Here is a 27409-nt window from a genome sequence, read left to right on the forward strand (position 1 = left end):
AAAGGACCTTGGAATACTCACCTCTAATGATCTAAGTGCCAGAGCCCACTGTAACTACATAGCCAAAAAGGCGTTAAGAGTTGTTAACCTAATCCTACGTAGCTTTTTCTCTGGTAATATCACACTAATAACTAAAGCATACAAAACATTTGCTAGACCAATACTCGAATGCAGCGCATCAGTCTGGAACCCGCATTACGTATCTGATATTAACACAATTGAAAAAGTCTAGAAAAGTTACAAGAAGGAGGAAGAAAGCAACACAAACCAGGCAAGAGAAGGGCTGGAGGATGTCCGCAGATATCAGAACACACACTGGGAAGGACGCCAAACTCAGAGAGGAACCATAAACTAGAGATATTTCCATGCTTTGTTTCCAGCACTCACCCATACGCATGTCCGTCCTCTTATCCAGTTGTCACAGCTGCAGCCCATGAAGAGGATCGAGGCCCTCTCCTCCCGAGTAGACCATGTCTCTCCCTTATCCTCTCCTCCCTGCGTGCCCTAGGATGGGGAGGGGATGGGCCTGGGTCCTCCTCTGGCTGCCCAGCGGCCTCTGCCCTTCCCCAGCCTCCTCCCCAACCTCCGGAGCCACACTTCCACTCCCTGTCGGCTGTTCCTCCTCTCCCTCAGAGTCAGTCTCCACAGGGGGAATGACAGCCCATTTTTTTGGCCTCCCAAGCCTGCAGAGGCTTCCTTCAAGGTCAAAAATGGCCTCAAACAAGCCAAAAATCCGCTGGGAGGCGCGCGAATGCACAGTGCAGGTAAGTTTGGCTCACGTGCCCACACAAATGGCTCCGCGTGCCACCTGTGGCATGTGTGCCATGGGTTCTCCATCACGGTGATAGAACACTTCCAATATTTGAGAGGCTGCCACAGAGAAAGGGGGGCTCAACTATTCTCCAAAGCACCTGAGGGTGGGACAAGAAGTAACGGGTGGAAACTGACCCAGGAGAGATTCAACCTGGAAATAAGGAGGCATTTCTCGACAGTGAAAACAGTCAACCAAATGGGACAGAAGTTGCTTTTGGAAGTTGTGGGCGCTCCATCATTGGAGGTCTTCAAGAAGAGACTGGACAGCCGTTTATCCGGAATGGGATAGAATCTCCTGCCTGGGGTTGGACTAGAAGACCCCCAAGGTCCCTTCCAAGCCTATTTTTCTAACCTGCTCACCGATGCTCCAAAAACCACCTTTTTTTCCCCCCAACCAAGTTCTGGTGGCCCAAGAGTGCAGCTGGATCTGCTTCTCCTGGCAAAGCCATTGCCTACGGCCTATCAGCTCAGGAGCGGCTGGGCTGCCAATTTCCTCGTGGCATTTACGGGGCCTTAATATCACTTAATTAGAGGCAGGGAGAACTGGAATCCTTCCCAGGAGGTGGAGTGGGGTTTTTTTCCCCCCACGCTTCTCTGTTCAGCAGTCAGACTGATGCTATCAACAGAAAAGTCTCTCTTCCCCTATTTTCTTTTTAAAAATAAAAAATCGTCAAGGCTGGTCTCCGGTTGAAAATATAGGAGGGTTTGGTTTTTTCCAAATCAGTTTGGCTCCGGATTGCAGAGGGTCCGGGTAGTCCTCCACTTACGACCACAGTTGAGCCCAGAATCCCTGTTGCTAAGCAAGACGTTTGCTCAGTGAGTTTTGCCCCCCGTTTTACGATCTTTCCTGCCACTTCTTTGTTAAGTGAATCCCTGTGGGTGTTAAAGTGAGTTACAACATCGTTGAGTGAATCCGTCTTCTCTCCCGTTGAGTCTGCTGGTCAGAAGGTCGCAAAAGGGGACCGCGTGACTTCTCCCTGGGACACACTGCGACCATCGTAAACATGAGTCCAGTTGCCAAGCATCCGAATGTATATCGCTTGACCATGGGGATGCGGCAACAGTCATAAGTAAAATGGCCATAAGCCACTTTTTCAATGCTGTTGTAACTTTGAATGGTCACTAAATGAACCGTAGCAAGTCGAAGGCTACCTCTAAAAATGTGACTGGCCAAATGGAACTTGGTGGACTCATTTGTGCGATGACCCAAAGGGGTGTGGCACAAAAGCAACAAAGTCACGAAAGTAGGTAAAGTCCCTTTAATACCTCCAACTTGGCCCCCAATGTCCAGTTATCATCAGCTGGAGAAAAAACTCTCCCAAGAACAGTTTTCAAAGGGAAGAAATTCAGTCCGAACCCAAAGTCCATATAGTTTATAAATAAAAAGCAACACAAACCACACTGCAGCAATTAACGAGACAGGGCAGGATAAGGAATTGCAGACTTCAAAAGATAACAAAATACACACAGTTGGGAGGACGCCAGAACCCAGATAAGACGTGACAAACAAAGATAATGCACGCTTTGCTTCCAGCAAAGTGCTGTGCACAAACACCTTTTTTATCCTGTTTTCCCAGCTGCAGCTAATGAAGGGGATCAGGGCCCTTTTCTCCCCCGTAAGCCACGTTGCTCCCTTCTCCATTCCTCCCTGCGTGCCCTAGGATGAAGAGGGGGTGGGCCTGGGTCTTCCTCTGAATGCCCAGCCGGACCGTGCCCTCCCCCAGTTTCCTCCACAGCCACTGGAGCCACCCTCCCATTCCCTGTCAGCTGTTCTACCGCTCCCTCCGAATCAGATTCCAACAAGGGCAGGACAATATGTGAGGGTTGGAAAAGAAAATCAATGAAGCCTTTTCTCCAGAAAACCGAAACTTTACCATCTTTTTATTTATTTATTTATTCTCTCTCTCTTTTTCTCCAGGCGTGACCTTCTGAAGAAGACTCAAGTCAGACCTCGTCTCAATGTTGCCTTTGAATACTCGAGTGGTTTGGATTCCTCGGCTTCAAAGGGCAAGAGGAAGAAACGGCCGGGAAATCGGAGGGAGCAAAATTCTCCCAGCTGATCTGGGGGATCCTCAGGGGCTGGTGGACAGGATCAGCAAAGAGCTGGAGGAGAGGGATGCCCCCTTTCCGCTCTGAGAGAGGAAACCATGTTCCACCAGGATAGCCTCTTCCTTCCTGGTCTAGAAGAGAGGACCAACCAGGTTCCACCAGAAATCTAAAAGAGGAAAATAACCAGGTAGAGACCAGGAACGTCCCCTTCCTTTTGGATCTAAAAGAAGAGAACAATAAGGTTCAACCAGGAATGTCCCCTCCCTCCCTGAAGAAAAAAATTAACCAGGTTCAAGCAGAAACTTCTCTTCCCTTCCTGGTCTACAAAAGACGACCAACCAGGTTCAACCAGAAATGTCCCCTTCCTTCCTGATCTGGAAGAGGAGAATGACCAGGTTCAAGCAGGAACCATCTCTTCCTCCCTGATCTAGAAGGGGAAAAAACCAACCAGGTTCCACCAGGGTTAATTCCCCCCACGCAATTAAAGACCTATCGGCAATAAGGCAATTGCGTCTTACCAAACCTTTCAACTCAAATAGGTTTTCACTGCGGGGGGGGGGGGATTAATTCTTTAGGGAGGATTTGGGGAAACTCTGCAAGCAGACAAACCAAACCAACTGCAGTAATTTACTTAAAACCATGAGCAAAAAAAAAAAAAAAAAGAGGCTGTAAAATCAGGCGCGAATCTCTTCGCAACCGCCTCGCTTAGCAACTGAAATTCTGGACATTGGCCGAGGGCTATTTTACAGAACCCAATTCCTCTTTAATACCAGGGGAACTTTCCACCTTTTGACATCAAGTCTTGGCTTCCTTCTTCGTTCAAGAGACATTTTGTAAAAGAGCCATGCAGGCCGTTCAGTTGGGCTGAATTTTTACACTTCTGAATTTGGCTTCCCCGCTTAGAAGGAAAGTTCATTTTTCAAAACTGGAGTGTAACTTTTGTGAAAGGAGTGAAGCCTTTCAAATCTAAGTTACAGAAGAGATAGACACACACACACACACCCCTACACACACAAAGCTTGCTCTTGTGTAGCTCAATACACGGAATTGTGTAAAAGCCGCCCTCCCCCCAGGGCCACTTCTGGTAAGGTGGACGGCTGTATAAGTTTTATAAATAAATTCAAATAAAACAGAAAAGATGCTTCCCAGGAAAAACTCCACAGCCAGTTTCCAATGTCTCCTGCTGAAAATGTCCCGAGTACAAAAGTAAGGCCAAGCCCATGTCGGAATTCAGAACAAATCTCACATTTCTGTTTGTTTCCGAACGCAGGCAATGGAGGAGGAGAGGAGGAAAAAGAGCTTTTTGCAGGAGAAAAATGTCATTCCAACATCGGAAGGTGTTAATGTAGATTTTGACAATCAACATTTCTAAGTGCCTTATAAAGATTCCTCTGAAAATGTACCACTTGGCTGCCTTTCATGTGGCGCTTTGTTCGAGCTGAAGTGACATTAGCAACTTGGGTTTTACCAGTTGCGTGTCAGCGAGGCGATAGGAAGCTGGCTCTCATGCTGTAGGGGCTGTCTCTCGGAATAAAATAAAATATTATTTTAATGTGCCATCAGATAGGTTTTTTTTTTCCTTTTCTTCATTGCATAAAATATTCAGAGATACATCAGGAAACCTAGCCCAGCAGGAAGTTCAATTTGAACCCCTTGGTTCGTGTTTTCCATAGCCTGAATTCAAATCAATCAACCAGAATAGAGCTGGAAGGGACCTTGGAGGTCTTCTAGTCCAACCCCTCTGAATGCAACATGAAAGCCCTTTGACTTTCGGGGGGGGGTCTTGTCTTTAATTAGGAGCAGATTTTCAATTTCACCCAAACCAGGAGATTCTCCTCTTTCCATTTCAACCGCCAGCCAAACCTCTTCAACAGGTCATTTTGAAGTGATTTTAAATTTAAAACCCCCTTTTGGGGGGGGGGGTAGGAGTGGGGGGCCCTTCCAAGTGTCCAGCCTCTTTTCCTCAGACGGGTCTCCAGAAAGCAGATTTTCTTAATCTGTGTGGCTTTTTCAGGCGTCCGAAAAAGTTGCCCTTCATTAACGCCCGCCGGGGCCATTGCGAGAATAATGAAGTGGCCCCGAATTCTCTCCGGATGGATTTCCATTTTTTTAGAGCTATAAGACGGTGGGCTTAATTATTTCGGTCGATCCCCTGTTTCTCTCTCTCTCTTTCACCCTGATAAAAGTCCAAGTTGTTCCTTTGATAGATTTTTAATATGATTTTAAGAGAGTTTTGTTTGGCCTCATTCTTAGGCAATAAGATTAAATTTCAAGCACTTATCCCCTGGGTTTAAGTCAATCCATGTAGGCCGGTCCTTGAACAGGAGGCCTCTTTGTATTGGGGGGAGACGGGGGGGGGACCCCCTCTGTTTGCCCTGCCTTGGAAAAGAGACTGCCTTTTTTACTTCATTAACCTTAAGCTGAGGACAATCCTTGCTGGCCTTGTCTATCTCCCCCCCCCCTTTTTTTATTTAATAAGCACACACAAACTCACTCAGATGCTCACCCCTTTCAAATCCTCTCTCTCTCCACCAGTTGTGCTTTGTTATGGAAAGTTGTCATTTTTCACAAGGGCAAAGCAAGGCAGAGGGAATGAACTACGGCCGAAGCCTTATCTGTTGCAAAGAGTTCCCCAAATTCTTTTCCTGAGGTTTATGTCCCTTTCCCCTTCCTTTCCCTCCAATATGTTTGCTCAGATCTAGTGGCTAAGGCACCAGGCTGGGAGTTCTAGTCCTGCCTTAAGCACAAAAGCTTGCTGGGCGAACCCCAGGAAACGGTGAGTTCTAGTCCTGCCTTAGGATTTGAAAGCCACCTGGGGGACTTTCAGCCCGTCGTTCGCTCTCAATCCGACTCACCTCACAGGGTGGTGGTTATAGGAAAAAAAATAGGAATCTGTTGGATAGGATTGGTGCCTTGAACTATTTGTAAAAATAAGAAAAAACGAGATAACAGTGGTGCCAGGGTACTCAAGTGGTTTGAAACTCATCCAAATGTGGTGCTTGACGCATTTTGACACCAAAACTTTTTTCCCCCAGTACTTCTTGCTTGTTTGGTACCCAATGACATTGGAACTTATGACTGACAGCTGCCTTGTGACTCATTGCATTATTCCTTAAGGGGAAATTTTTCATTTGGGCCTCATTGTTTTTTGGTAATCCTCGTGCTTCCCGGAACCAATAAACAAGGAGTAGCGAGGTACCACTGTAGAAATAAATATATATATATATATATTTAAAAAAAACATGACTGAATAAATCCTGGATGGTCCAGGACCAAAAGAGAAAGAAGAGCGAGGGCTCGTGGAACTCTTGAGCCCCCAAACTGGTATTTCATCAGAATAATTTGGCCTTCCAACTTGGAGAGAAAAAGGAGAAGGGGGGAGAGAAAGGAGGGGGGGAGGATGGCAAACTGAACTGGCAAAAGAAAACCTGCTGCTCTTTTAAAAGGCTCGCAATCCATCTGCCACCTTCCCAAGATGGAAAGTGGGGGAGAGAGAGAGAGAGAGAGGGAAGGGGGGAAGAAATCTGGGGGAAACGCCCCCCTTGAAAACTCTCGGAGACCAGCTGGTGAGGAGAAATTGGCCGAAGACAGACCAGAAATACATTCCGGCTCTCTTCTCTTTCTTTCTCCCCACCCCAAAAAATATTTCCATAATTATTAAAAGCGGGGAGGACATCCATTTAGATTAGCCCCAGCTATAATTTACAGCCATTATCCTGTTTTGGAAGACAAGCGTTAATAATTCACCCAGCAAGGTTGGGAAATGATGGTGGGGAGAACATCTTCCTTATGGCCATCTCCCACCCTGGGTTTTGCAAAGAAGAGGGGGCTTGAATGAGGAAGGGGAGAAAGGACACCCACCCACCCCAAAAAACGAAGGAGTTCCTTTTAAAAAAGTAAAAGGGGAAAGTGGTTCTAAAGGATCATTAAAGCAGCCTTCTCACCTCTGGTCCAGCTTTGGTTCCCCACAGTTACAGGTAGTCCTCGAATTATGACCACAACTGAGCCCAAAAATTGGCGAAGTGACTTTTGCCCACATCTTACGCCCTTTCTTGGCCACGTTCGTTAAGTGAATCGCTGGTTGTTAAGTGAAACTAGCTTTCCCCCATTGACTTGACCCACTTGACCCACTTGCCTCGCCTGGGCACCGGGCTGCTTCTTTCCGCTTCTTTCTTCCTTCTGCTTTTGGCTGCACGCAAGGAAAGCAGCAAAAGTCTTTCTTTCTCTCCCCCAAACTCCGCCAGAACTGAGTCTTTGGGACCCTGCAAGGCCTCCTGTTCCAAGAGGCTGCGCCAGCAAAGACTCACTTCTGGCGGAGTTTGGGGGAGAGAAAGAAAGACTTCTGCGGCTCCTGCTGCTTTCCTTGCATGAAGCCAAAAGTCTCTCCCTCTCTCCCCCTGAGAACGGAGCTGGAGACAGTATCCTGCGATCCCAAATAAAGAATGAGTGATTGGTAGGGAAATGGGGTGGGGAATTTTCCTGCAGACTTTTGGGGGGATTTTCCCAGGGTCTCTGGTCCGCGGGATTTAAAATGATGAGTTTGGTGGTCCCTGAGGTCCAAAAGGTTGGCGACCCCTGGTCTAGTCCAGCACTCTGCTCAGGCAGCAGACCCTAGACCATTTCAGACAAATGATTGTCCAATCTCTTCTTAAAAACCTCCCGTGTTGAATCAACCACTCCTTAAGTTACAGCCTGGAAGACACCCCACTGGGTAGTCCATGACTTACAGTTTCTTATTTAGCAACCGAAATAAGGGTGGTAAAAATAACGTACGACCATTTTTTACCCTTACGACCTTTCAAGCCTCCCCCACAGTCACGCTATCAACGTAACCTTTAACCAATGTAACAATGGCAGCCGTTCGTTTCACAACAATGGCAAGGTAGGTCGCAAAGTGAGGCGAAACTCAATAAATATCTCACTTAGGGACAGAAAGGTTGGGCTCCGTCGAGAAGCTGGTAAAACCTGGGTGGTTTGCTTGCTTTTGACTAAAAAGAGGGAGAGAGAGAGAGAGCTTTTGAAACGGTGTTGAGCTACGGTAAAATATTTCTCCCGCCTGTGAGAAGAACGGCCATTTCCCCTGCATAAAATCCTTCGGGCTTTTCAACTCTCTTTGATGTTTCAACCAGATTTTTCCGCTCGTAAAAAATCAAAAAGCTTGTTTATTTCCACATTCTGGAAAGGAAAAAAAAGAGAACGAGATTTTTTTGTTCGTTGTTGTTTTTAATCTGAGTTCTTCTAAAGCAGAATTCTCCTCCCGCCCCCCCCCCCACTTCCATTATAAAATCCAAAAAACAGAGAGAATCCCACAGTTGGTACAGACTTTAACAAGACACACTTACACAAATACACCCTCGGGTGGGCTCACCATAAATAATATACTTTGTGCACACAAGTTATTTACAACGGCAACCCAAAAAAATAATATTACAAATTAAAAAAAAAAACCACAGACCTCTTTTTTTTTAAAAAAAAAAAGAAGGAACATTGTCCTGAAAAATCCTTGCCTTAGCGTAAAAGGCCCTTTTTTTTTTACAGTAGACTAGGATACAATCTCTATGGTTTTGTTCTCCTGGCTAGAGAAAGGTGGATTTGTTCAAGAGGCAAATATCCAACTGCAAAAAAAAAAAAAAAAAAAGCCAAAATAATCATAATAATAAAATAGGATCTTTTTCCAGCCTCGATGTTTCTCGTCTAGTCTTGGCTAAAAGACACCGAAACCAGGCCACAGAGTTGTCATTCAACAAGCATCAGTAGATGTGACCTTCAGAGGAACGTGGACTGTAGGTTTAGGAATGAAATGTGTAGTTGTACATTCTGGCACAAGTTTGTGGGAAGAATTGGAAGATTTGTGGAATAAAATGGACCTCAGCTGTCCCAGCTTGGTTTAAAAATGGGTTCTAAATATCATCCTCCCAGCTTCCATGCTCGTTGAAATATCAAGTAAGTAGTAACTGCAGTACTTGGAGACAGACATCTAGAGGGATACCTAGATAATGATGGGATGAAATTGTGTGTGTGTGTGGGGGTTGGACTAGATGACCTACAAGATCCCTTCCAACTCTGTTAAACACCGGTTAAATCTAGAACTGCAAAGTGCTTTTCTCCAGGAGGCAACTGGACTTTTTAAAAATTCTTTGAAGATGTTTCGCTTCGGAAGAATTTTTGGATGAGAAGCGAAACATCTTCAAAGAAAAGCCAGGAAGGTCCAGTTGCCTGTTGGAAAAAAAAAAAAAGCACCTCTCCAGAGACATTTAGGTTCTAGAAGGTTTTTAGAGCCCTGTCCCTGGATCCAGAACTGGTGAAGCATCCAGGTCTGCTAAGAGAGTCCAGATCTGAGCTGCAAAAAAACCAACAACGTAGATAGCAGGAAAGGTTGGATGTCCTCCTCAGTGGCCGGAGAACGTTGTAGACCAGATCTGGAACCTCAACTGAAGCAACTGAGAACCAGTTGCTTCTACAAAATCTGGAAGTGCCCCTCCATCCAGCGCTCCAAAATTGAAATTCCCTTCTCTGGTTTTCTCCCCCCTGAAATCAGAATAGCCAGCTTTTCAGAAGCAGAAAAGGCCTCGCAAAAACCAGGTCTCCCCAGTTGGTCTTGATCCTGGAATGAGAGTCGTCCATTTGTCTGTAGGGAATCGGCACGTCTCCCCCACCCACCCACCCTCCGACCCATATTTAAAGCAGGGTTGTTCTGTGTGTGTTTGTGTTTGCTCAGGGTTTGCATTTCCTTCCTTTCTCTCTCTCTCTCTTTCTGCAGACAGCGCACAATCGGTGAGTTGCGGTTCCATCTGGGGATTTAACGCAATCCATCCCCATGAAGAGAAGCAGGGAAGGAGGTTCAAACTCTATCCTCACTTTGAGATGCCCGAGAACCTGTTGGTGCTCACTCTCAGGTAAACACAAACACACACACACACACACACACACACACACACGTGTGTGATGGCACTGTGGAGCTTCCGGGTCTTATCTGACATGTGTTTTGAGATCAATTTTTTTTTAAAGAAATTGTCCTGCTTCCAATGTCACGCCAACCCTATTCTACGATGAAAAAAAGGCACACCTTTGTTCAGTTGCTTTGCTAGATTATGGCCCACGCGGCCCATCAGGAGCAGAGCTGGGGTTTTACCTCATTCTTGTTTTTTGCAAAATGGGAGGAGGCCACGACAATTTGGGGAGGGAGGGGGACAGCTAAGAAAGGGAGCAAGGATCAAACAGGAAGCAGGAAAAAAAAAAGACCACCAGGCCCTATAAACTCAGAAAATCGATATGGATTCCTGAAGAAAAATATATTTCTTTTTTTTTTTTTTTTAAGCAAAGGAAAGGAGACTCTCTAGAAGAGTGATGGCAAACCTTTTTGGCACCGAGTGCCCAAACCAGAACATGTGTGCATGCGTGTTCCTGTGTGCATGCCGGAGCGCTGGAAGACTAGCTGGCTGGTGCGCATATGCCTGTTTTTTGGCCGGTTTTGGCCTGAAAACGGCCTGTTTGGGGGGCGTTTTTGGGGCCGTTTTCAGGCCATTTTGGGGGGCTGGTGCCCATGAAGACCAGCTGGCGATGGTGCCCGTGCCCACAAAGAGGGGTGTGAGTGCCACCTCTGGCCCACTTGCCATAGGTTTGCCACCAGGGCTCTAGAACCTGTTGCAAAGCAGAGGGAATGTTGCCATTTGCAAAATAAACTACTTATGTACAGGAAATGTCAAAAAGAGGTTTTCCCAACTGGGCACTTTCTAGGAAGTTTTGGACCATAAACGAACCTTAACTTTTTTGGACTGGGGATGTCGGGAGTTGGGATTCCAGCAGGCCAGGATGAGGGAGAGGGATGTGTTCTACTTTCTCTGTAGCATGGAGCTGAATTCCATCCACAAGTGCCAAATTTGGGGTTGCTGAATTAACTTATGCTCCTGGATTCACACACCTAGGCAGAGTTACACGGTTCATACTACGCCTTAAACCCCGGAGAACTGAACGGGTGCATCTCTAAAACACGGTGGAAGGATGGCTGGCCAATCTCTTGGGATTACCCCTCAAGCTGGCCAAACCCAGAATCCACACCACCTCCTAAAAACCCAACTTAGAACCCAATTAATCCAAGAAGGGGCTGCCCGATAGCCAGTTGAAGATGGCGGGGGAAATAAACCACGACCGGAAAAAGAAAACAAATAAATAAATATCTGATGCCAGAGCAAAGAGAGGCTGGATTTCTGAAAGTGCCAGGGAAGAATTTTTGCAGCATCTCGGTTGGTGGGCTTAGGAAAGAAAGGCGGGTCGTGGGAATGCCTCGAGATGCGTGCAGGCCCCTCCCCGCCTCCTTCCCCTCCCCCCTTCTCCTCCCCTCCCTCCCCCACCCCTTTGCAGGGAGGCGGGGAGTGGGGAGAAGGGGCAGCCGCGTTCCCACGTCTCTTCCTGAAGCAAAGCCCCCCGAAATGGAGTCCGCTTCACCGCGGCTGAGCGGCTCTGGGGAGGACGCCGGCCAGCGGGGGCAGGGGCGGTGGGGGCTCGCTGCCCCCTTGCAGTCCGTGGATGAGGATGCGGGGAACCAGAGGCCGCTGGAGCGCCGGAGGGGGCGCGCTGGGCCCCCGGTACAGGTAGAGCGCAGCGCCGGGATCCAGGTTGGAGACCAAACTTTGCGGGTAGAAGTAGGGCGAAGGGAACATCCGTTGCAGGGCGGAGTAGTTGCCCGCCTCGGCCAGCAGCTCCAGCCCCACCGCCGTCTGCCTCTTCCACTTGGTCCTGGAGGGAGAGAGAAAACGGGATTCATGGGGGTTGGACTAGAAGACCTCCAAGGTCCCTCCCAACTCTTTTATTCTGTTCTGAGGAGGAGGAGGAAGAGAGGAGGAGGAGGAGGCGAAGAAGAAGAGAGGAGGAGGAGGAGAGGAGGAGGAGGAAAGAGAAGGAGAAGAAGAGAGAAGAGGAGGAGGAGGAGGAGAAGAGGAGGAGGAGAAGATAGGGAAGAGAGGAGGAGAGAGGAGAAGGAGAAGAAGAGGAGGGTGAGAAGAGAAGAGGAGGAGGAGAAGAAGAGAGGAGGGAGGAGGAGGAGAGCGGAGAAGAAGGAGGAGGAGAAGAGAAGGGAGAAGAAGGAGAAGAAGAGAGGAGGAGAGGAGGAGGAGAAGGGAGAAGAAGAGGAGGAGAGAAGAGAAGGAGGAGAAGGAGAAGAAGAGAGGAGGAGGAGGAGAGGAGGGGGAGAAGCGGAGAAGAAGGAGGAAAAGAAGAGGAGGAGGAGGAGAAGCGAGAAGAAGGAGAAGAAGAGAGGAGGAGGAGAAGCAGAGAAGAAGGAGGAGAAGAAGAGAGGAGGAGAAGGAGAAGAGGAGAAGAAAGGAGAAGGAGAAAGGAGGAGGAGAAAGGGAAGAAGAGAGGAGGAGGAGCAGAAGGAGGAGACAGTCAATCCTTCAGGTCATAGTTGATGTCCCAAAGGTGTTTCCCCTCCCCCGCCCTGCCAAAAAAAAAGCAACTGGACTTTCTTGGTTTTTCTTCTTTGGAAACAGAATACCCAAAAGTAGTCCCTGACTTACAACATTTCGTTTAGCGACCATTCAAAGTTACAACCGTACCAGAAAAAAACCATTATTTGTGATTGTTTTTCACACTTACGACCATGGTGGCCTCCATTGTAGTCCCGTGATCCACATTCAGCCATTTGGAAATCGTCTTGTGTTTATGACGGTCGCAGCGTCCCGGAGGGACGACCTTCCGATCCGCAAAGTCAAGGGAGGAGCCCGATTCACTTAATAGCCATGTGGCTAACTTAACAATGGCAGAGATTCACTTAGCGATGGTGGCGAGAAAGGTCGTAAAACGGGGCAAACTCCCCGCAAGTCTCCAGCCGGGTGTCTTAACCACTGGACCAAACTGCCTCTCTTCCTTAGAGGAACTTTTCTTTCTTTTCTTTTTTATAAAATTTTTATTTCAGTTTCCCACATTTTAAAAATGTCTCTTTTTAGTGAACAGCATGATTTCCACATTTCCGTACCAATATGACCCGAATTACACATCCATCTTCCGCATTCAACTTCATCTCTTCCCAATACTTGACATATTTTCTATGATTATATTTTTTCCAAATACTTTCCTCCTATTTAAATCCCAAGTAACTATCCCGAGTAGCTGCCTCTGTTCCGTAGAGGATCTTTTCGGCCCTACGACCCCCTCCCCAGAGAGAGACAAACTCCCCCCACACAAGACTCTCTGAGGGATCCTTAAAAATCAAACTCATTTGCCGCCCCTGTGTTGGAAAAATACTACAAGTTTAAAATCCCATTAAACAACCGGAAGAAGAAGCAGCAGCGGCTGCCTCGATTCTTAATGTTTAATGCAGCCAATATTGATAAAATATAACTCACATGAATGAAAACACCCCCACTCCCCGACTTTTAAAACTTCTCACTTAGAGCTTCTGTTCAAAATCCACCCCTTTTAGGTGCTCCCGGAGGTTTGTCCTCTACGGGAGGTCCTCGACGTACGACCGCAACGTAGCCCCAAAGTTCCGTGGCTAAGCGAGGGTAGTTGTCGCATGAGATTTTGCCCCGCCTTCCTTGCCGCAGCGATAAAGGAACTAACCTGGTTAGTTAAGGGAATCTTGGCTTCCCCAGATTGACCCTGCTGATCAGGAGGTCGCCAAAGGGACTCTGCAACTGTCATAAGTACAAGTCAGTTGCCAAGCCTGTGAATTTTGATCACGTGGCCACGGGGATGCTGTGTGCAAAAAATGGTCCTTAGGTCACTTTTCTCGGCACCGCTGTCATTTTGAGCAGTCCTTAAACGAAACTGTATGGCCTCCAGGTTCTAACTCAAGGAGTGGTTGATCCCTTACCCTCCGCCACTAAATGAATGGTTGTTGTAAGTTGAGTCTCGAGAAATCAAGCATCTCTGAAGTGGACGGTTAGAAAGACAGAAATTTGCCACCTCCTTTTCTCTCTGTTCTACCTGCTCCATCCAGGCAGGTAGTAATAACCCAGGTGACCAACCACCTCACAGAGAACAAACAAGCCACCAACTCAATCACAGAAAACCTTTGAGTCAAGTAGCCCATCATCCTCGGCTTCTCACCTTTTCTGCCCAGGAGCAATTCCATCTCTCTTTCCCCCCAGTAAATTATTCATTGTCATCATAATTGTGTAATTACTGTAACTGCCCTTAATTATTGATGCCCAAAGCATCAAGTGGGATATATTATTAATAGCCCAGCGATGTGCAGTTGTGTCTTTAGCTGGAAAAAAAAATAGATTTCTTTCCCTTTCTCTCTTTTTTCCTCTCCCACCCACTCAAATCAAACAGTTGGTTCTCCCCCCTCTCCTTCCTCTTCCTCCTCCTCCTCCTCCTCTTCCTATTCTTCCTCCTCCTCTCCTTCCTCTCTTCTCCTCCTCCTCTTTCTTCTCTTCCTATTCTTTCCTCCTCCTCTCCTCCTCCTCCTCCTCTTCCTATTCTTCCTCCTCCCTCCTCCTCCTCCTCTCCTCCTCTTCCTATTCTTCCTCCTCCTCTCCTTCCTCCTCCTCCTCCTCCTCTTTTCTCCCTCATCAAATCTGAAAGATTTCCTGTCTCTGAGAAATCGAGAATAAGAAGCAAATAATATTGATTTGGGAGGAAGGGGCGCTTTCTTAAAATGCAGACTTTAAAAAAGTCTAACGCAACAACAACAATAACCAAATAAAAAAGGGGAACTAAAAAAAAGAAGAGGAAGAAAATCTCGAAGGAATCTCACCAGGTCAAAAAAGGGCAGGTTGAAATGGGTGGCGAGAACCGTTTTGCAAACTCAGAATGCCAAAAGAAAAAAAGAAAATGGGTGAGTTTTCTCACCACTGGCCTCTGTTTATCCACCCACAAGCCAGTTCACTTTTTATTAATAGCCCAGTTAATCAAACCATCCATAGCTTAGCTTTTCCAAACTGGGGTTTGCACAGCTTGCTCTATCCTGGTTTACTGAAACTGTCCCCAAAGTGCTGAGTTCACACAAGACAGGCAAACCACAAACCCTGGTGGACAAAGCCGCATGGCATGAGTGTGCCTTCACAGGTCAGCCCACACCTCAGATTAACAAACCAGGTTGGGGGTTCAACTCTGCTGTACAGGCCGGGCCCCCTTTCAAATTGTGTTTAAGCCCAGGGAAACCTCAACCCAGTAGCTCCTTCAAAACTCAGCAACTTAGCTAATTTCTACCTTCTTGTTTTTCCGGCTGCTTTTTGCCGGACAGAAGGTGAAATGACCTCTGAGCAGCTCCTGCCTCTTTGTTCAAATTCTCCCAGCTTGCTCTGGTAACCCTTAGCGGGGGCCAGCATCTTCAATTTAATTTGGTCTCTTGGTTTGCAATTATCACCAAGATGATGGTTTAAAGGAGGAGGTGGGATGAGGACACTGAGGGATCAAGAGCTGTGATTGGGGAGAGTCAGTTAAAATGACATCATTCTTATCTATATTTCTATATTTCCCTGTCTCTATGTCTCTATCATCTATCTATCTATCTATCTATCTATCTATCTATCTATCTATCTATCTATCTCTATCGTTTGTCTATTTATCTCTATTGACTATATCTATCTGTATCTATCTATCTATCTCTATTGTCAGTCTATCTATTTATTTCTATCAACTCTCTCTGTCTGTCTATCTATCTATCTATCTATCTATCTATCTATCTATCTATCTATCTCTATTGTCTGTCTGTCTATCTATCTATCTATCTATCTATCTATCTATCTATCTATCTATCTATCTATCTATCTATCTATCAATCATCATCTATCTATCTCTATTGTCTGTCTGTCTGTCTGTCTGTCTGTCTGTCTGTCTGTCTATCTATCTATCTATCTATCTATCTATCTATTATATAAAGGATCAATAACCCAATGAATTTAATTGGGTTATTGAACCTTTATCCTAAGCCAGCACAAAACATTTGTTCTTATTTAGCATATGATAGCAATAGCTACATAGACTTATAATATACTGCTTTCACAGGGCTTTTACAGCCCCCTCTAAGCGGTTGACAGAGTCAGCCTATCACCCCCAACAATCTGGGTCCTCGTTTTACGGACCTTAGAAGGAGGGAAGGCTGAGTCAACCTTGAGCCCCTTCAGGATCCTGCAATATTGCATTATGACGAGAACATGATGGAAGAGAAGTGAACATATTCACACAATCCATGTAATTCTATACAACCCCCCTGCAAAGCGGGGGAGAATATGGCAGTGGCCTCGTAACGGGATGTCCAATTCCCCTTGTTGCGATTGTGGTGCTGATATGCAAACTATTAAACACATTGTGCAAGATTGCCCAGAATGTCCGTTCTCTGGTTGCCTAGAAGACCGGCACGAAGCAACACCAGAAAACGAAACACTGAATCGCACATTAACCAAAGTGGCTAGCTGCATTCACACATCAGATTCCTGCCAGGCCTGATAATAACAAAACACAGGATCAAAACGACACGTGATTAAAAACTAAGCAAGATCTAAACGAATCCAAGGTCCATTTAATCAAGATCAAAAGTAATCAAGATAAGAAAAAATAGCCACGATTGACACCAATCAAGGTTAAGACCAAAACGAATCAAAACCTAAATTAACCAGCATCTCCTGATGAAAAACCTTGCCCTCATCACCAAGTCCGTCCTGTTCAGACGTGTGGACAGCTAGATTGTGGCTTTCAACTCATCAAGCGCCTTTATCCCACAATCAGAATGGGAGCCCTGTGTAATCCAGAAATGGGCTCCAGTGTCTCAAGAGTTCAGTGTAACTTAAAAACTTGCAAAATAACCTGCGGGTGGATTCGGCCTTCTTTAAACTATTTCAGCACTGTTTGAGCTGGACAGGGATTATTTTAACTCCTTGCCTGATTTCATTTGCCTTTTAAGCAGGGCTTGGAGATTGAGTGACTTTTGCAATTTTGCATGCTGAGACCAATTTTAAAAAAATTGTCACAGAGAGAAAAACCACCTACAACCCAAAGCTCTACATATTTACACAGAGGTAAGCATCGCTGAATTCAAGAGGATTTACTCCATAGTGGAAATATCTACAGTTGGGTTTTCCAAATAACCGGAGAGTTTTAAAATAATTTTTAAACCAAATTTCCACCACAGCCACCAAAATTATATTGTAGGAAATGGCACAAATGTCAATTGTCCTTGATATACACATCTAGCTGCAATCAAACTTTCCTGAGTTTTCCTAAAATATGTCCTTCCCTCCCCCAAACCAAAATAACTCCCAACTTGGCCCTACCTAAAGTTCAGACATCCACATTTCAATAAGAACCAGCCAGTAAAATGTTCTCTGGGTTGAGTGACAAGAGTAACAGAACTCAGGTGGAAAGAAAGAACGAAAGGAAAGGGAGCCGAATTCGTGGATTAAGAATGCAGAGCGAGTTTCTTTTTTTTTAAAAAAAAAAAAGATAAAATATAAAGGGGAGAGGAAAAAAAATAGAAGAGAAGCAATCGAGGGATTCAATTCATGGATTAAGATGAAGATTAGTCTCTGACTAAACTCCCTCCAACTAAACTCGCTTCTTTGCAAACTTCCGCACCCCAAACAACCGCCTTACACCGATTTTCTCAATTGCAATGGCGACTTTTTAAAAATTATTTGAACAGGCTTTCTCCACGCTTCCCAATCCCGCTTCTGAACCAGCCGGGGATATTTGAGATCGGCCAAGACAGGCCGAGAATAAGGACCGGCTGGAATCCAAAGGAAACCAAGTCTAAATCCGAATTCGCGGCTCTCTGTGCGCTCTTTCCCGCGCGCGTCTCTTTCTCGCTTACCTTCTGTTCTGGTACCAAGTTTTCACTTGGGTGTCGGTAAGGTTGAGGGAGGCGGCCAGTTCCATCCGGTCCTGGACGCTGAGATATTTCTGCCTCTCGAAGCTGCGCTCCAGCTGCGCCAGCTGGTGATCCGTGAAGGCGGTGCGCGCCTTGCGAGGTTTCTTCAGCCTCACCGGAGGGCTTTCTCGGGAGCTGGAGATCTCCCGGTCGCCTTCCTCCTTCACTGGGGCCGGGAGAGAAAGGGAGAAGAAAATGGGTTCCCGGCGCTTTGGGGCGGAGGGGCGAAGGGAAGGAGAAAAGAAGGGAGGGAAAGGAACAGGAAAGAAAGGGAAAGGGTGGGAAGGAAAGGAAAGGAAAGAGAGCGAGGGAAAGGAAAGGGAGAGGAAAGAGAGAGAAAGGAAGGAAAGGAAAAGAGAGGAAGGAAAGGAAAGGAGGATGAAAGGAAAAATAGAAAGGGAAAGAAAAAGAAAAGAGTGAGAAAAAGAAAGGCAAGGAAGCTGGTAAATAGATAAAAGAAAAACAGAAGGATGAAGGAAGAGAAGAAAGCGGGAAAGAAAGAAGAAGGGAAAGGAAGGCAGGATTAAAATAAAGAAAAATGGAAAGAAGATAAAAGGGGAATTAAGAATAGTAATGAAGGGTAGGAGAAAAAGAAAGTGTGGGAAAAAGAGAGAAAGCTAGCACATTTAGAAGAAAGAGGGGAAAATGGGAGGAAAGGAAGGAAGGAAGGAAAGTATTTTTCACAGAAGCAGGGTTAGGGGTATTCATCAGCTTCTGGGGATCTACCACGCGTAATTATCCATGTCCCCCCCAAAAAAATATCCCACTGCTGTTTACTCAGGAGTAACTTCCCTTCCCAGGACTTTCTCCTAAAAAAAATTGTCCACATAAAACCATTTGCTTCTCCCCCCTCAAAAAAAAATCCCTCAAAACTTAGGTTTACCTAGAAGTATGCCCACAGGAAGATAGGCATTGTAGTCCAATAGGACTAAAACACCCGTGGCGGGTGGGCTAGTGAGAAAAAAGCTAAGCTATCCCCTTTTCAAATATATAATGGAAAGGAGCTCTGCTATTATCTCTGTAAAGTGACAACCCCCACCCCCCCACCCCCGCGCAAAAAAAGCCAGGCACACACAACACACGGCACTTCCTAGTGCCACGTTTTACACACAGTGGCAACAGCCCAAACATATTCCTTTCCTTTCATTTGCAACCTTTGTCATTAAATAATAATCAAACGATCAATTATTAAACAATTAATAGATGTAATCAGCCCAGCCAGACCACGAATCCTTCCCTCAATAGCTTTCTGCACAAAGTCCTCTGGGGAATGGTTCAAGCTTATTCTACGTTCTTAATGTAAAATTGGCATAAATAATAGACCTTGTTTTGGAGAGGAAAAAAAACCCACCAAGGCGGTGAAGAAATGTGTTAATTTAAAGGAGAGAGAGGCTGGTTTTTAAAAAAAGTTGATTTCCCGCCTGGGTGAACTGAAAATCCACATATACATTTTACTCTTTTTAAATAATAAGAGAGAGAGAGAGAGAGAGATTATGTTGAAAAGAGTCCTCAGTTATCCTTTGTTTAATCCTCTCCATGCATTCCTCATGTAGCTGAAATCACAATTCTCTCTCTTATAAGTTTCAATTGAATTCAATAGGATTTACTGATAAAGAGTTGAACTTTCTCCCCACTTCCCCCTTCTGCTGGAAGTCTTAAGGAAAATCATTTGTCAGCTGCTATTAACAGAGATCAAGAATCAAGATTAGGAAATGCATGAAGTGTTGGCATCCCTTTATAAGGCCTTTGTAAGACCACACTTGGAATATTGTATCCAAATATCAACCAATCAATAAATCAATCCACCAGAATAGAGCTGGAAGGGACCTTGGAGGTCTTCTAGTCTAACCCTCTGTCCAAGCAAGAGACCTATACCATTTGAGACAAGTGACTGTCCAATCTCTACTTGAAAACCTCCAGTGACGGAGCAGCCACAACTTCCGAAGGCAGCTTCTGTTCCACTGGTTGATTGTTCTCACTGTCAGAAAGTTTCTCCTTAATTCCAGGTCGCTTCTCTCCTTGATTAATTTCCACCCATTGCTTCTTGTCCTGCCCTCTGGCGCTTTGCAGAATGATTTGACCCCCTCCTCTTTGTGGCAGCCCCTCAAATACTGGAATATTGCTACCATCATGCTCTCAAATTTGGTCACCACAGTACAAAATAAAAAGTTGTTAAGACTCTAGAAAGAGTGCAGAGAAGAGCAATAAAGGTGATTAGGGGGCTGGAGGCTAAAACGTAAGAAGAAGGTTGCATGGATTGGGTTTGGCTAGTCTACTGAAAAGAGGGACTAGGGATGACATGGTAGCAGTCTTCCAATATCTAAGGGGCTGATATCTTTGCTCAGCCCAGATTCAGTTTTATTCTGAATGCAAGTACTTGTTATTTTTTCTTCTTCTTCTTCTTCTTCTTCTTCTTCTTCTTCTTCTTCTTCTTCTTCTTCTTCTTCTTCTTCTTCTTCTTCTTCTTCTTCTTCTTCTTCTTCTTCTTCTTCTTCTTCTTCTTCTTCTTCTTCTTCTTCTTCTTTTTTCTTCTTCTTCTTTTTCTTTTTCCTCTTCCTCTTCCTCTCCTCCTCCTCCTCCTCCTTCTTATCTTCTCTCCTTCTTTTCTCCTTTCCACGCCTTCCATCTTTCCCATCCTTCTCTCCTTCCCATCCTTCTCCTCCTCCTTCTTGAGATGTGGGTCTCCATTTCACACGTTGTTTTGCTTTCCAGAGGCTTCCTTGTGATTCATGAACTCATTTCTGGAGGAGACCAAGGTGGCATGTTGAGATGTGGGCATCCTTGGAGACAACTTAGCTATGAAAATAAGAATCCTTTGCTTCATCCCATTTTTAACATTTTATCTTGAAAATATCTAGAGTTCATTGGTGCAGAGACCTCTCCAGTTCTAAAGAGATTTGTCAAAATCGTTGTCCCTTCCACCAGTAATCATTTCTAACAAATCATCATTGTTTTCCATAAAACTAGCCTGAATTGTGTTAAATCTAGTTTCTGCCACCTTAGAAAATGAGCAAGATGATCAATGTCATTATTACAGTATTATATTCTGGAATTCTTGCAAAAAAAAAAAAAAAGATGGGTTATCTCTCTAATAATTCTGCAAGCTAAATTATGTCTGTGTTAATCTTGGAATATCCTTGGCAAGATCGTTTCTTTAAATCAGCACAATTTTGTCCCAAGGGAAGGATCAAAACGGATAATTTTCCAAGCAAAGGCTCTTCACTTTTCTTACTAGAATAAAACGATAACCAAACATGAATGACAATTCTGGAAAAAGTCAGGCACAAGCAGCCAGGTGAAAAACCTTCCTTGTTTCTTCTGGGAAAAAGTAGAAATATTTTCCTCCATGCAAGACGAAGCAGGAAAAATAATTTTCCAGCCCTGGAGCGTGTATTTCTATATTCTTAAGTAGGAAACAAGCTTTCCTCGTTGTGTTTTAAAGAAAACAGATTTTCTAGATAGGAGGGAATGAGATTCAGCCTTTATCTTCTCGGATTCTCCTCAGTTTTGGAGTTCACAATTTTCTCCCTGCTGCAACTTGGAGATAGAAACTGGTTTTCCTTTAATCCGGTTTGGACCGGGGACACCAACCAGCTAGATGGTTGGCTAGTCCAGGCTGCGTCCATCTCTTGTGTGTTTGTGTGTGTGAGGTTTTTCCTCACCCGCTGTTTCTCTCCCTCTAAAGAGAGAGTGGGCTTGTTTGTGCGAACGCAAACTCTCTTGAATGGCAGCCTACTCGCTTTACCTCCGTTGGGTGGGTGGGTGGGGGGTGACAAGAGGCTTTATGCTCAAACATCCTTGTGGCAGGTTTCAGAGCCGACAAGCAAGTTGATTTCTCTACGTAGGAAGACAATAATCCACTTAATTGAGCCACAAGGGAGGTGGGGAAAAAATCTTCGAGCAGAACTGGAGACCCAAAGATCTCTTTAACATGAGATGCGAAAGGGAAACAAGCTATCTATCTATCCACCCATCCACCCATATTTATCCATTTGTATCTATTTTTATCTCTATCTATCTCTAATTCTATCTTTATCTATCTCTATCTCTATCTATCCATCCATATTTATTTTTATCTATCTATTTATCCATCTATCTATCCACCCACCCATCCATATTTATCCATATTTATCCATTTGTATCTATTTTTATCTCTATCTATCTCTAACTCTATCTCTATCTATTTATCCATCCATCTATCCATTCATATTTATTTTTATCTATCTATTTATTCTACTTTATCTATCTCTATATCTGTCCATCAATCAAGAATCTCAAATCTAGGATGGTTGAGGAGAAGAATTAGAAGCTTGATATCCTTGGCAGAGATTTAGAAAAAGAGAATCAGAAATACGATTTACAGATAAAAGGCAACAATGAGAATGAATAAGGGTGAGAAAGAGAGAGCAAGAGAGAAAGAGGGAGGGAGGGATGTGAAAAGCTAAGTTTGAAAAGTTGGGATCTGGGTTTCAAAGGGCTGTAATGAGATCATGCAGATTCAGGAGTAGGACGAGGGAAGGGAGAGTCCAGCCTAGGGATAAGCAGTAGGGGAGAAAGGCAACTGTCCCAAGTCAAAAGAGGCAGAAGGAAGGAAGGAAGGAAGGAAGGAAGGAAGGAGAAGTCAAAGGGAGAAAACATAAAAAATAGAATTGGTAAATTAGGAAGGAAAAAATGGAAGGATGGAAGGAAGGAAGGAAAGCAGAAAAGGAGAAGGAGAGAGGAAGAGAAAGAAAACAAAGAAAAAGGAGAGCCAGCACATTAGGAAGGAAAGAAGGAAGAAGAGGTGGAAGGGGAAAAAACAAAGGGAGAAGGAGGGAGAAAGGAGAAAAGGAGATGATAAAACAGGAAAAAAGGAAGGAGGAGGAAAAGAATGAGAAGGGGAGAAAAGAGGAAAAAAAGATTTGAGAAGGAAAGAAGGAAGGCAATAGGAGAAATTAAATGGAAAGAAACTCCACTAAAAAAAAAAACAGAAGGAAAGAGATTAAGGAGATTAAAACATAGAAAAAGTTTTTTTCAGGAGAGAGAGACAGAGGAGAGGAGAAAAAGGAGGAGCAGAGCAGAGCAAAAAGAATGGAAAATGAAAGCAAGGCTTCCCAAGTAGCCCAGGAAACGGCTGCCGGCCGGTTCTACCACAAGGAAGCTGGAGGAGAGACCCCTGAGAGTAAGAAAGGGAGGGGAGGAAATCTGGGTTTCCGTCCCCCTCCAATAATTTAATTCTTTAGCAGCCGAGAAATCCCAGATTCCAATCTGCGTTTTAGGCAGATCTCATTGCTTGGGCCCGGAATGACTTTTCTCTATTGCGCCCAGAATTCACCCGGCCCCTTCCCCATTTCCCCTCAATCTCTAAGAGGGGGCCATGCAGAAGGGCTGCCAAAGAGAGAGGACACAACCCATCCAAAGAGGACGAGGAGAGGGATCATGGAATTGGTGGGTTTGGGCGGGTTGTTTCCCTGGCAGCTGTGGAAGCTGCACCCTGGCTAAGAAGGGCCTTACAAGGAGAATATTTCCTCGGAGTTGAAATGGGGGGTACTCAGTGCTCCCTGATCTTGGGGTGGGGTTTCCCCCCCCCCGTCCCCTTGCAGACGTTTTCGTTACCCCAATTATGACGATAGGGTTACCTAGTTTGGCTAATGGAAACCACCAAGCTCAGAGAGCACCAAGGACCCCCCAAATGGTCTGGGGAGGCCAGCATCCTTCAGCTCTGTCTTTGGGGAGAAATCTTCAGGAAAGGAGTCTGTGTTAAAAAGAAAGGGGGAAAAGGGGGGGGGGGCATCGGAGATTCGTTTCAGAGCTCTTTTCAAAATTGGTGGTGGTGGACAGCTCTCTGGACAGACGAGGAAGCTAAGAAAACCTATCCTTGTTTAGAATTTTTAAATATCTATCTATCTACCTACCTAATCTATTTTATCTAATCTATTTTATCTAATCTATTTAATCTATTTTATCTAATCTATCTACCCATCTACCCATCCATCTACCCATCCATCTACCCATCCATCTACCCATCCATCTATCTATCTATCTATCTATCTATCTATCTATCTATCTATCTATCTATCTATCTATCTATCTATCTACCTATGATATTGCTCTATTTATCTATCCATCCATCCATCCATCCATCCATCCATCCATCCATCCATCCATCCATCCATCCATCCATCCATCCATCTATCTATCTATCTATCTATCTATCTATCTATCTATCTATCTATCTACCTATGATATTGCTCTATTTATCCATCTATCCATCCATCCATCTATCCATCTATCCATCCATCCATCCATCTATCATCTATCATCTATCTATCTATCTATCTATCTATCTATCTATCTATCTATCTATCTATCTATCTACCTATGATATTGCTCTATTTATCCATCTATCCATCCATCCATCCATCAGTTGAGGACCAGCGAACATTTGCAGAAGAACTAAAGCCTCGTTTTGAGTTTGGATAAGTTTCGGCTTTTTAGGGTGCGCACCTTGTTTTGTTTTGTTTTTTGAGAAACCCACCCCCCCAAGCTTAGATTTCACAGAGAAACTGAGTTTAAGAGGTTGCAGAGAAGGGAAGTACTGAGAGAGAGCCACGAGAAACTAATTAAGGTCCCAACTTCTAGAGGGAGGGAGGCAGGCATGCAAAGGTCAAAAGAAATAAGATTAATGGCGAAAAAGAGAGAGGTCAGGTTACAATCTTGGGAAGGGGTTCTGGTGAAACCCCACCAGGGTCTCGTAAAAAAAGAAGCAAAAAAAAAACCTAAACAAAATACCTTTATATTGCCGTCCGCTATCATGCGTAAAAGCCGCATGGTTTGAAGCTTGTTACAAATAGCTGCAGAGTTAGCAAAATTGCTTCCCTGCTCAAGATCTTGCCACGAATGGACCCCACATCTCAAGAAGATTTTTATAGCCTGGTGATTATTCCCACACCCTGTCTTTTCATTTCAATGATTTTCTCATGCAAAGCGATTTGTCCCCCCTCTTAAAAAAAACGAATGAGAATAGACTCTGTCTAGGTCTGGGAGTTACTTCCCAGTAAGCATATTCAAACTCGGGTTTGAAATCTGTGGGAATGCTTAAGAGGTAAACTAGCAGGGATTTCCTTCCTTCCTTCCTTCCTTCCTTCCTTCCTTCCTTCCTTCCTTCCTTCCTTCCTTCCTTCCTTCCTTCCTTCCTTCCTTCCTTCTTCCCTTACTCCCTTATGTTCTTCCTTCTTTCCTTCTTCCCCTTGTCCTTTTTCCTTCCTGCCGTCCTTCCTTCCTTCCCCCTTTCTAGACACTGGTAGAGAATTTTCCTTCTAAAAAAAATTATATCCAATGGAGCAAACAATCTTAAGGAGAGCAATCTTTGAAAACCTTTTTTTTTTTAGAGAAAAAGGAGAGAAACGTTTGGAAATCACTACAATTCGTCTTTTATTCTCAAGTCTCCAGAAACACAAACACAACTGTTTTCTCCTCTTATGGGCCTTTATTTCCAGCTTATATTTGCAGGACAGAGAAAGAAGTGAATTAACTAGATGCGAATTAACTAGAAATGAGACTTGGACCACTTCGGCCCAGAGTCAAAAACTCTTCCAAATGAAGAAGGAAACAGGAATTTCGACTTTCTATCTCCTTCCAGTAAATCCTGAGTAGATTGATGGTGGAGTGTGCCACATAGGCTGGTCTCTTTTGCTCTGATAAAATAAAATCTAGGAGGCAAGGCAATATTGATTTGATGGTAAGAATAAAACCAAAATAGATTTGTTCATGGCAGGAATTCTAGGGAGAAACTACACACCGACTAACTTATTAAAAGGAAAACAATAACTTCTAAGTCATTTACTTCCCCCTATTTGGAAACGCACACAGTCGTGTGTTTTATATCCTCCGCGGCCACGCGCTTACATCAAATTGTTCACCAAGGACAATCTTTCAAAAAAATTCCTGTTTCATTTTTCTTTGGTGCATATTCCTCCAGAAAACCATCATCAGATCCCCCCACTTTTCAAGATGAACAAAAATGGGGTGCTTTAAGAGCAGAATGGGTAGGGGGCAAAGTATGCAGGGCAGAATGAAACTGGGAAGGGGGCTGTATTCAACCCAGCTTTCCCTTTGGAAAAAAAAAAGGGGGGGATTTTCTTCTGGAACCTCCCTAGGTAGAGGCAGTCTACCTATTAAATTTGGAAAAACTTGGGGGTGGGGAGGACAGACACCTAAGCAGAAGTTGGATTCTCTCTTTGCTTCTGGCTCAGCAAGATCCGTATTTTTCTTAGGAACAATAACTCCAAAAATGAGGACAATGATAATTTTGTGGTTGCAATATAAGATTGACTGATGAATTAAGAGTGAATTGCACCGTTATCCCGACGCCGAGGAAGTTGTCCCAATACATATATTGATCCCCGCAGCAAAGTCAAAGGTTGCTAATTGAACCGTCCAAATTCCCTCTGTTGCTCAGATCTTGGATCTCTCTTTAATAATCTTCCACCCGTTGCTTCTTCTCCTTCCTTCTGGTGCTTTTGGAGAATAAGTTGACCCCCCCCTCTTCTTTGTGGCAGCCCCTCATGTCTCCCCTGGTCCTTCTTTTCGTTGAACGAGATGTAGCCAATTCCAGCAACTTCTTCTTCGTTTCGTTTTAGCCTCCGGGCCCCTTAATGTCGCTCTTTTCTGCACTCTCTTTCCAGAGTCTTTCAACACCTGTTTTTATACATCTTTTTGTTTATATGTATGTACTAACGCTTCGCGCGATCTTGTTCTTAGGATATTAGCATTATTATGGCATAAGTCGGGAAATTAAGACGAGAAGGGTTGGAAGATCAGGGGGTAAGGAGAGCCGGTCCATCAGCAAAGGGAAGAAAGAGGTGGTTAGAAGCTCAGAAAAGTTTAGTTTCTTTACCCCCGTTTCAATTTCGGGTGACTTTACAGAACGAGAACTAAACTTGGTGACTTTTCTAAAAAAAATAAAATAAAATAATTTGATGGTCCCCTTTAGAAACTTGACGCTGTTTTTTTTTTCCCCGCTCCCCTTTGCCAACCCCGCCTGTTTGACTACCGCCTTCCCTTCTTACCTTTGTAGTCTGGATCCAGGCAAGAGTTACTGCTATTTTTTTCGATTTTCTCTCGAAAGTCCTCGCTGCTGGCCTTGGCTGAAATGGGCACGGGGACTTCCTGCGGGCTCTGTCCGTTGCTGCTGGAATAAGGGGCGCAGGCCGCCAAGGGCTTGCAATCGGCCAAAATGTCCCTGATGAGGAACGAGGAGGTCACCGTTCTGGATTGAGCGGAGGCGGCCGAAATGGGGGGGCCCGGCAGGTGAGATTCCAGCCTCACCACCCCGCCGCCGCCGCCGGGTAACTGAGCTGCCGCTTCCAAGCAATCCCTCCGGGGCGACGGAGGAGACAGGCATCCGCTGCTGAGTTCCGAGCGAGGGCTAAGTTCCAGCGGGGATCTGCTTTCTCCCAGGAGCGGGTCTCCTTTGGGCACAGCTGGGCTCCCGGATCGATGGGAGAGGAGGGAGTCGATCCCAAATCCGTTGGCGTTTTCCATGCTGCTTTCAGGATGGCATTAACCCGCCGAGGTTACGGAGGGAGAGAGCCCAAGGAGGCGCAACCGCTTGCACCGCGTTAAGCGCACAAGTCCTGGCCCGCATTTAACATCCAAGATCTCGACTTGCGGGGCGGTGGGGGCGCACGGAACGGGGGTGGGGGGGGGGGAAATCAGCGTCCAAATTGGCTGCAGCGGGAAGAGAAAAAGGGA

The 27409-nt window shown here is 45.1% G+C and overlaps 2 protein-coding genes across 4 annotated transcripts in view; one reads left to right on the top strand and one right to left on the bottom strand.

The window, feature by feature from the left end:
- Positions 1-4271, top strand: part of DDX31 (DEAD-box helicase 31) — a 30858-nt gene extending 26587 nt beyond the window's left edge. For 2 of the 3 annotated variants that reach the window (XR_015745423.1, XR_015745424.1), the window contains exons 20-21: positions 2732-3014; positions 3104-4271. Coding sequence is in view for 1 of the 3 variants with exons in the window: in XM_087944127.1 (XP_087800253.1) it covers positions 2732-2873 (142 nt within the window). In the remaining 2 variants the exon portion in view is untranslated. Of the gene's footprint in view, positions 1-2731 lie in introns of all 3 variants that reach the window. The other variant, XM_087944127.1, reaches the window with a different exon arrangement.
- A 7032-nt stretch (positions 4272-11303) lies between these two features.
- BARHL1 (BarH like homeobox 1) lies at positions 11304-27199 on the bottom strand. Its single transcript, XM_026687293.2, has 3 exons — positions 26725-27199; positions 17618-17840; positions 11304-11598 (listed from the first exon to the last, which is right to left on the bottom strand). The coding sequence occupies exons 1-3, from the start codon at positions 27197-27199 to the stop codon at positions 11304-11306; spliced, it is 993 nt and encodes a 330-aa protein (XP_026543078.2).
- Between the last annotated feature and the right edge of the window lie 210 nt (positions 27200-27409).

The sequence above is a fragment of the Notechis scutatus genome, chromosome 15 (assembly GCF_049901735.1).
Source record: "Notechis scutatus isolate UNSWTSFEM ecotype Mainland chromosome 15, rNotScu1.2, whole genome shotgun sequence".
NCBI classification, from domain to species: Eukaryota; Metazoa; Chordata; class Lepidosauria; order Squamata; family Elapidae; genus Notechis; species Notechis scutatus.